The following is a 10455-nucleotide window of genomic DNA, read 5'->3' as shown; positions in this document are numbered from 1 at the left end:
TATTTACCATGTAGGGGCTTTTCTTGCCATCGTTTTATCATGGTCCGTTGCTGTTCTAGTTTTAGTTTGGATTTCATTTGTTTTATAGCTTTTTTTCATTTGTTTTATAGCTTTATTTCATTTGTTTTATAGCTTTATTTCATTTGTTTTATAGCTTTATTTCATTTGTTTTATAGCTTTATTTCATTTGTTTTATAGCTTTTTTTCATTTGTTTTATAGCTTTTTATTAGCTATAAAACAAAAAAAAGTTATTATTATTATTATTATTATTATTATTATTATTATTATTATTATTATTATTATTATTATTATTATTATTATTATTATTATCCTTATTATTACTATTATATGTTTGACTTTGCTTTGTATTTGTACAAGTTGACTCCAAGTTTCACCCAGAGACCTCAAGAGACAAGTTAGAAGTACATGTTGGTGTTATGCCTAGGGTGTCATATATTTGGTTTTGCACATAGTATTGTTCTGGAGAATGTTAAAGATACCATAACAAAATTATGAGTTTGTTTTAAAATTTGAGATTACATAGACAGTATTTTACGTAGGATATGGGCAGTTCCCATGAGTACTATCTTTTGAATTTCTGCCATTTTGGGGTTTCCTGGTATCTGAGTTAGGTAGGAATTGGCTCCTTTTGCTATCATTCCTAGGGCAACTACGACAACAGGTACTGTTTTAGTCTTCAGGTTCCACATTTCGCCAATTTCTATTTCAAGATCTTTATACTTGCTCAGTTGTTGGTTGGTCTTGACAGATATGTTTATGTCGATTGGGACAGTCATATCAATGACGAGGCAGGATTCTGGCCTGAAGTTTTTAAATATAATGTCTGGCCTATTCGCATCTATCTTTCTGTCAGTTTGAACGGAGAAGTTCCAGAGGAGTGAGATGTGACCATTTTCAAAAACTGAAGGTGGTTTGTGTTCCAAGCATTTTTTATCATGGGGCAAGTCCAGGTTTTTTCAAATTACCCAGTGAATATATTGTGCAGCTCTATCATACCTGTTGAGATACTCTGTAGGCGCAAGAAGTCTCTACATGGAGACAACATGATCAATGGTTTCATTTCGTTGTTGACATACACGACATGTTGGGCTGGCTACTGTCGTTCTTTAATATGTTGGCCAGGTAGTTCCTTGTAGGTAAGCATTGATCTTTGGCTGCTATGATAAACACTTCTGTTTCTGATTTTAAGCCAGAAGACATTAACCATTGATGGGTAAGGGCTTTGTCAACAACGGCACTATTAGCTCTCTTTGGGTATTTACCATTGAGGAGTTTTTCTTGCCATTTATCAGTCAGAATATCTAAGGCAGTAGTTTTAGCACGGTTTTTCATATGCTTAGCTTTTTTCTGCGCTTGTTTCTAGTACGTCTATTTCTGGAATTTGTTGTATTTGGAATTCACTTTGCCTGTTTTGTTACTGAGTATGATATTTTCTTGTTTTCATGCTTTAAGACAAGTTTTAAGATCCAGTCATCAGAGTTTTTCATGTAGGTGTCTAGACCAATTGTGGCTATCTTCATTGTTATTTCCAGTTGTAAAAGTCCACGGCCTCCCTCTTTTCTTGGCAGGTAAAGTCGGTCTATATCTGCCTTAGAGTGGTGCATTCTTTGCATTGTCAACAATCTTCGTATTTTTCAAGCAACGTAAATTGAAGTGTTTTTCTCGAGAATGCAACAGATCGCCCGGTCAAGGGTTCGAAACCACAATCTTACTGTCTTTAATCCACCACCCTAGCCTCTAAGCCATGCGTATCCGTTTGTTCATTATTATTTTATTTAAGTTTAGAAAAATTGAAACATGTCTTCGACAATTCCGGAGTTTGTTGAACTTATTTTGTGCGTGAATTTTGGCCCAACCTCTGTGTGTGCGTACGTGTGTGTGTGTGTATGTGTCTTTGTGTCTGTGTTTATACTCCTCCAACACTTTGACACCATGTGCTTTAGATTGTCTGGTAGAATAGAATAAAGTTAACAAAGTCGCTTAGATCAGAATTATAGAGACTCTGAGAAAAATTAGTGTATGAAAAAAAAAACGTTCAAAAAATCTTCTGGAAAACAAACTCTGTGATTTTAACAATTCCAAGCGTCAACGTCTAAATTTGTTTTCATTTTCTTCGGATTCTTTATCCATTCCAAAGCCTTTGATATGCTCAATATCCAAACATCTTCCATTTGAGAAATTTCTTCTAGGTATTGTTTCAAGACTTCAAACCTATACGGTTTACTAAGAACCCAATTCACATGAAGAAACAGACCAGCCGGAGCACGATTTGTATCATAATTCTTGTATAACGCTTCCTTCATAAACTTGACAAATTCTTCTTTGTTCGTTGGTTGATCACAACCATCGTAGAGAGAACAGGGTTTTTTCTGCTTGTCATACCAACGATTTACGGGTATTTCCCAAAGGCCAGGATAGGATTTTGTTGGACATTTCTCATTCATACAAGCCTTGCCTGGAACGCCGTTGGACTTTTCTTGTTCGAGTTCATTCTTTAAAGGAGTATCTAGTGTGAATGGCCAGTACTGTTCCCTGTCCTGATCGCTGTCAGTGCCCATAACTATCGAAGAATCCCAATCATAACCCAAATCTTTCAGGACCTGAAATTGAATGTCACCTCCCATTTGAAGAAAAGGTGAACGGAAACCTTTAATTTCACTTTCAGGAATGCCGGATTTCTCAACAAGGTTCTTTTTTATTCCGTTTATTTCGTCTCGGTATTCGGCATAAGTCTTATTACTCCAAGAAGCGATTGGAAATGCATGGGATATGGTGTGACTGGCCATTTCATGCCCATTGTCGTACATTTCTTTTGAAAAAGTATAATTATTTTCACCAGAAATAAAAAATGTGAAGCTGACAGGACATCCGTTAGGGTTTTTTAATCCAGACGCTGACAATTCTCGGTAGTATTTAATATTTTTTTCAGTGAAACCGTCATCAAAAGTAACCAAAACTATTTGTGGAATTTCCTTGCGTGAAAATCCTTTCGGCATTTCACTAGTCACGCCTTTACAGTCAGGGAGTCGACAATCGGCGACAGAAAGCCCTAGAGAGGAAAGAGAAAAATGTAAATATTATCAATATGGTACTCCGAAATTAAATATAATAGATTATGGCAAATTTAATTAAAGTATTAAAATCAGAAAACTACTTATACATTTCGTTTTTGTATTTGGTTTGCAAGATTCTTTATGTGAATTCGTGTGTTGAAGCATATTTTATTGTGTCTGGAGAGTGAGTCGTTTTCTTTCAGCGTTTTATTAATTTAACACATTCACCGATTTCCACTCATTTACTTATTTACTTTTACTAAAATTGTCGTTGCGACTTGCAACATTTTCAATAGTCATTGTCTCTGTCCGTTATTGGAATTGCGTGTTTTTTTTTGTTTTTGTTTTTTTTGTACGCATGCGTCTGCGTCAGTGTGCGGTTAATAAATGTTTCTAGTTCTCCGTCGCTTCAATGATTTCTTTTAAAAATCTCCCAAGAGACGTATAGACACTACCCAGTTGACCCGGTGAAAACATTTAGATACTGTCTGTTATAAACAAATAAAAACGTGTGAGAAATCGCCAAGCAACGTGATATTCTATTCTGAAAGAGGTACAATAGGCATCTAAAATATTTACTTTGATCCGACACACATGATAAAACATAGATATATTAATTATAAATCTGAAAGAACAAATATGGTAATAGACACAATAGTAGTAGTAGTAGTAGTAGTAGTAGTAGTAGTAGTAGTAGTAGTAGTAGGTCTTTCTAATTTTGACACAATGCCAGCAATTTTAGGAGGAGATGGTGAGTCGATTACGTCGATCTCGTTTATTCAATCGTACATCATATTGTCATCTTTGATGATGATGAGGATGATGATAATGATGATGGAAATGTATAAAATAGCACCTACTCTGCGAAACTTTTTGTCTGTAAGTATGAGATCATGGAGAACCACACTGACTTTGAACAGTGACAATGAATCCCTAAATGCTAGGGATGTAAGAATTTCACGTGGCATTTTCCAGGGTGATTCTCTATCACCACTCCTCTTTTGTCTAGCCCTAATACCGCTCTCAAAATTGCTCAATGATGCACAATACGGTTATAAAATGTTTGATAAAAATATAAATCATCTCATTTACATGGATTATTTAAAGCTATTTGCAAAAAATGACCAACAACTACAGGGCTTACTAGCGATTGTTAAACAATTCAGGGATGACATCAGAATGCAATTTGGCCTCGATAAATGTGCAAAGCTACCTTTATCAAAGGAAAATTGACAGAAACATCTAACGTTAACCTTGACCAGCAGAATGTCAAAAAGGAGTTAGAACCAGCGGATAGCTACAAATACCTAGGGGTAATTGAAGGGGACGGAATAAAAAATGCAGTGATGAGGGAAAGGGTCAGAAGAAAATGTTATCGCAGGGTGAGAGCAATACTCAAGGCAGAGCTGAATGCAAGAAACAGGATCGAAGCAGTCAATGCTTTAGCCGTACTAGTCGTGACTTACAGTTTCAATATTATTAACTAGTCAAATACTGGAACGTGTAATCTTGACAGAAAAATATGAAAACTGTTGACAATGCATAGAATGCACCACCCTAAAGCAGATATAGACCGGCTTTATCCGGAACACACCAACCTGTCGATTCTCGTTCAGGTTCTTCTCGAGGATGTCGTTTCTCTCTCCTTCCTCTAATCTCCTAGAGAACACCATGGTGGGGCTTCCACCGACAGTCCTCTTGTTTATTGGAACAGGACTGCGACTGAAAACACTAAGTGCCAGGTACTCTGGTTCGGTCTGTGCTTGATCCAAATCTGCAACTCTGTCAAAGAGCCGAGCTGTGGAAAAGTGTGTCTGAAAAACGGCGACCACACCGGCTCATTGTCAAGGAAACAATGGAGATTCGGCAGCCCAGCGCATATTTGTGTACTATTAGCCACGGCATCAAGAAATCATTATAGACAAGTTTATATAATGCTAGTTTTTGTCTTCCTTTAATCCCACGAATAACGAGATGCATACAGAAGCTGTCGACTTTTTGGCTGTGAATAGCGGGAGCCAAAGTAGAAAAGCTTACAAATGTTTTGCATACCTTACCTCTAGTTTCATGTCATAAAACAGAGATCTCCAAGACCAGTGGTAAGTGATGCCAATGTAAACATTAAGGCTGAAACATTATAATACTATTGCGCGCGTAAACTTACACAAGACTAGATATGTAAATTGATATTCAGTTGACCAATATGTCTACCAAGCAATACTGAAAGGCAAAAACATACAAGTCTATGATAACAACATTAGCATGTGATCGATCCCGATCGTTAATTCCCGGCACGAGTTTCGTCACCATAGACTTAACCTTTGCTGCTCAAACACAAGAAAAAATTTCGCAACTGATAGAACCCTCTCTGTTATCATACAGAATTTTGTACATAAAAGGGGTGCAACTAGTAATTAAGAGAATGTGAAGAATAAAAGTATGATAATTTCTTAGCAAACTTGAATCGAGATAAATAACTGAATGACTTCAAGTGCCATGTGAAAAGATAGAATAGAATATTTAGTAACGGTATAACTAATCTCAGTGGAGGCACAATGGCCCAGTGCTTAGGGCAGCGGACTCGCGGTCATAGGATCGCGGTTTCGATTCCCAGACCGGGCGTTGTGAGTGTTTATTGAGCGAAAACACTTAAAGCTCCACGAGGCTCCGGCAGGGGATGGTGGCGAACCCTGCTGTACTCTTTCACCACAACTTTCTCTCACTCTTACTTCCTGTTTCTGTTGTGCCTGTAATTCAAAGGATCAGCCTTGTCACACTGTGTCACGCTGAATATCCCCGAGAACTACGTTATTAAGGGTACACGTGTCTGTGGAGTGCTCAGCCTCTTGCACGTTAATTTCATGAGCAGGCTGTTCTGTTGGTCGGATCAACTGGAACCCTCGACGTCGTAAGCGACGGAGTGCCAACAACACAACTAATCTCAAATACAGTTCCATTATGCTCGTTTCCTCTCTTCTAGTTGTAATACTCATAACACTTGGCCGCCCAGGCATCTGTTAAAACTTTGTAATGTCTTAGTCCAAAATATATTTTGACTGAAATGGTTATCGAACTGCTTTTTGTAAATTATGAGAAAAAATATTATTTACTCACCCAGTGCCAACGACATAGATGCACTGAGAACCACTAAAACCACCAGAAAATAGTGAGTTCTTTCTACAGATCTGTGTCCCATCATGTTCTTTGAATGGAATATTCAATTCAGGCTGATGCTAGCGCTCAAATTGAAAAAAGTAAGCAAGTTAATCTATATATACAGCTCGGAAATGTGTACGTGCATCTTATAAAAACATGTGTACATAAACGCACGCACACAGATAATTTGCGTATGATTATTTCTTCAAGGTGTGTTTAGATATGCAAGAGTTTAGTATAAAACGGATATTATGAATGCTAAAGTTGTTTACATCACTTGACACTTTACAAAGTGCGTCTGTTAAATAGCAGATAATAGAGGGTGAAATTTCTTGTAATAAGAGTTTGCTACTGCTTACTAATGCAGTCGTGTCTGTACAAGCATTTCTTTCTTCTAAAAACTCTGCCTCAACGACATTTGGTTCATTCGTCTAACACTTTTTTTAAAGGATTGTCTTGAACTATAATCGTTCTTTTATGAGGCAGACAAATAAATAACGAGACTTCGTGATTGTCACAATAACTTATTTAAAAGTCCACTACTTAAAAGAGTTTGATAATAACTTTGACAACAAGCGCTTTTTATTTTATTATTTTTCTTATGTGGCTTTGCGCCAAAATCAAAACATTTGTTTTTCTTATTGTGTTCTGTCGGCTATTATACGCAAGTGTGAAAACACAATGTCGTAAAAAAGCCATACTTGAATATTTGACGGGCCGGAGTGAGCGAATGCTATTGGGTTCCAAGCAGTCATGCACAACACTTACTCGGTTGTGCAAGGCGAACCATGAGTCGAAATGGTAGTAGACTTTATACTTACCTCGACGGCCTGCCATAACTTACAGTGAAAAGGGTGAGATATTGCGAAAAGCCGTTGAATTACTTGTGGTGGTGAACGGTAGTCCAAGGTGTAAGTCGCCAGCTTCGAATGGTCTGCTATTCGAATATATGCCAGATGTGTTTGACCACGTCTTCGCAGACGGCTACTGCAATTGGCAACAGAACTGGATCAGTGATAAGAGGCAAGAAAAGAGCTAGTACTGCAGAGACTGAGCTCCGTAAAGGATTCAATAATTAATAACCACAAGTCCGTAAATCAGTGGTTAATGCTTGCCATCGATGGTTCAGTCGGGTAAGCGCAAACATTCGCCATTCCGAATATCCATCTACAACAAACTTCTCATATGGTGGTAGTAAAGCGGTGAGCTGGTAGAACCGTTAGCACGCCGGGCGAAATGCTTAGCGGCATTTTGTCTGTCTTCGTGTTCTAAGTTCAAATTCGAAGGGTACCGCTTGTCAGATGGTCCATTTGCTGTCAGCACCCGTTGCGTGGAGGACTGGGCATGCCGTAGCTGATGATGCGCAGACATGCGCTGAGGCTGCGACATCTCCAGCGATACCTTCGCAGTGGGCAGGTGTGGTATCATATCGTATGCTTTAAGATAGTCAACCCATGTCATGCTCGGGCTTAAGTGTCTCCTCTTGCAGGAGTAGCTGTTTGGTAAGTAGCTTGCTTACCAACCACATGGTTCTGGGTTCAATCCCACTGAGTGGTACCTTGGGTAAGTGTCTTCTACTATAGCCTCGGGCCGACCAAAGCCTTGTGAGTGGATTTGGTAGACGGAAACTGAAAGAAGCCCGTCGTATATATGTATATGTATATATGTGTGTATGTTTTTTGCATCCGTCGTGAATACCTTGTTTTGTCCATAAAATTTGATTCTTTTGTCATACCTTCTGAACCGTCGGACTTTCAGTTGTATTCGTTGTTTCACTATTTCCTTGGTTGCAGGAAGACTTATAAAATCTTTGATTTTCTGTTTTTGCTCGATTTTTCAAGCTCGTTTCGTCTTAACATTTACTCCTCTAGCAAGTTCAAGAACTTATACATCCGACCGCAAAAATTCGATCTCTTTTTGTATTACTGTGTCGTCCTGATTGTATTCTGTGTCACACTCTGAGTCACACTCTGAGTCACACACTGAGTCACATTCTGTGACACACTCTGTGTCGTCCTGATACCTAATTGAGCAATTACAACTTTAGCAATGGAATAGGTGACGTTATGTAAGGTCGTTAGGTCATTTCCTTTATTTCTTAAGATCTGTCTAAGACCAACATAACATGTCATGATTATGATGCTATCTGTTATACTGTTTGAGAATTTCGGTAGCGGTTCTCTATTGATAATATCAGTAAACTCTGTCTTGCTGAGCTCTCTCATATTTTCTTTTGCTTCTATGATCTCCTCTTCATTATTCACCTCAAATTCTGTGTCATATCTATTTTGGTGTTCTTGAGGTAGATCTGCTTTCTCCTGCTGCTGCTGCTGTTGTTGTTGTTATTATTGTTGTTGTTATTATCGTTGTTGTTGGCAGAATCGTTAGCACGCCGGGAAAAATCTGTAGCGGCATTTCGTCCGTCTTTATGTTGAGTTCAAATTTGAGCCAATATTCGCTTCAAATTTTGGTACAAGGCCAGAAATTTTGAGAGAGGAGTAAAAATACCTCCAATATTAATTTCAGATTTTGGCACGAGCGGCTAACTCGATTACATTAACCACTCCAGTGTTTAACTGGTACTTATTTTATCGACACCGAAAGAACGAAAAGCTGAGTCGTCTTAACTCGAGCCTACATTAAATCTTTATTGACGTAAAGAACTTTTTCCCTCAGTTTTCTGAGTGCTCGATCGCAGTTTACACTATTACAGCCAATAACAGCTGCAATAAGCTGTATAACTATATAAACACCCGTGTGTGATTGTATTTCTACTGTATTCGTTTTCCATGAATCCACGTAGAACTAAGTCGGACTGATAATTTCTCATCCCAATAACTTGCTAAATAAGCACATTTTATGAAACTGCAAAGCCCTTCTCATTCTAACATTAACGTCTGGTCTTCATGTACCAATAAAGGTTCATAAAGACCAGAAGCCTTCATGTAGCAATGAAAACTCTATGAACTTTATTGTACATAATAGAGTACAATAAAATACTGTTTCAATCACTCAGTCCAGGATCTCAATTTTCTTCCGCCCATCTTTTATTCATCACACTGATTTCACAAGGTGCAACAACCTAAGACGATTAATAAATGTTTCTAGTTCTCCATCGCTTCAATGATTTCTTTAAAAATGTCTCCAGTTGACTCGGTGAAAACACTTAGATACCGTCTATTATAAACAAATAAAAACGTGTGATAAATTGCCAAGCAACGTGATATTCTATTCTGAAAGAGGTACAATAGCGTTTAAATTATTCAATTTGAACCGACACACATGAGAAAACACAGATATATTAATTATAAATCTGAAAGAACAAATATAGTAATAGACACAGTAGTAGTAGTAGTAGTAGTAGTAGTAGTAGTAGTAGTAGTAGTAGTAGTAGTAGTAGTAGTAGTAGTAGTAGTAGTAGTAGCAGCAGCAGCAGCAGCAGCAGCAGCAGCAATACTACTACTACTACTACTACTACTACTACTACTACTACTACTACTACTACTACTACTATTGTGTCTATTACTATATTTGTTCTTTCAGATTTATAATTAATATATCTGTGTTTTATCATGTGTGTCGGATCAAAGTAAATATTTTAGATGTTTATTGTACCTCTTTCAGAATAGAATATCACGTTGCTTGGCGATTTCTCACACGTTTTTATTTGTTTACAACAGACGGTATCTAAGTGTTTTCACCGGGTCAACTGGGTAGTGTCTATACGTCTCTTGGGAGATTTTTAAAAGAAATCATTGAAGCGATGGAGAACTAGAAACATTTATTAATCGTCTTAGGTTGTTGCACCTTGTGAAATCAGTGTGATGAATATCTGATGGGAAACGTCTACAAGAATAAAAGATGGGCGGAAGAAAAGTGAGATCCGGGACTGAGTGATTGAAACAGTATTTTATTGTACTCTGTTATGTACAATAAAGTTCATAGAGTTTTCATGTACTTTATTGCTACATGAAGGCTACTGGTCTTTATGTAGCTTTATTGGTACATGAAGACCAGACGTTAATGTTAGAATGAGAAGGGCTTTGCAGTTTCATAAAATTTGCTTATTTAGCAAGTTATTGGGATAAGAAATTATCAGTCCAACTTAGTTCTACGTGGATTCATGGAAAACGAATACAGTAGAAATACAATCACACATGGGTGTTTATATAGTTATACAGCTTATTGCAGCTGTTATTGGCTGTAATAGTGTAAACTGCGATG

The 10455-nt window shown here is 37.6% G+C and overlaps 1 protein-coding gene across 1 annotated transcript; it reads right to left on the bottom strand.

Moving 5' to 3' along the window:
* Positions 1–13: 13 nt before the first annotated feature.
* LOC106875676 (chitin deacetylase 8) lies at positions 14–6340 on the bottom strand. The gene is made up of 2 exons (XM_014923916.2): positions 6190–6340; positions 14–3071 (listed from the first exon to the last, which is right to left on the bottom strand). Exons 1-2 carry the CDS (start codon positions 6272–6274, stop codon positions 2092–2094), a joined length of 1065 nt encoding a protein of 354 aa, XP_014779402.1. The 5' UTR covers positions 6275–6340; the 3' UTR covers positions 14–2091.
* Positions 6341–10455: the final 4115 nt, after the last annotated feature.

The sequence above is a fragment of the Octopus bimaculoides genome, chromosome 4 (genome assembly GCF_001194135.2).
Source record: "Octopus bimaculoides isolate UCB-OBI-ISO-001 chromosome 4, ASM119413v2, whole genome shotgun sequence".
NCBI classification, from domain to species: domain Eukaryota; kingdom Metazoa; phylum Mollusca; class Cephalopoda; order Octopoda; family Octopodidae; genus Octopus; species Octopus bimaculoides.
The sequence above is the reverse complement of the archived record's forward strand: the minus strand, read 5'-3'. Positions and strand labels throughout refer to the sequence as shown.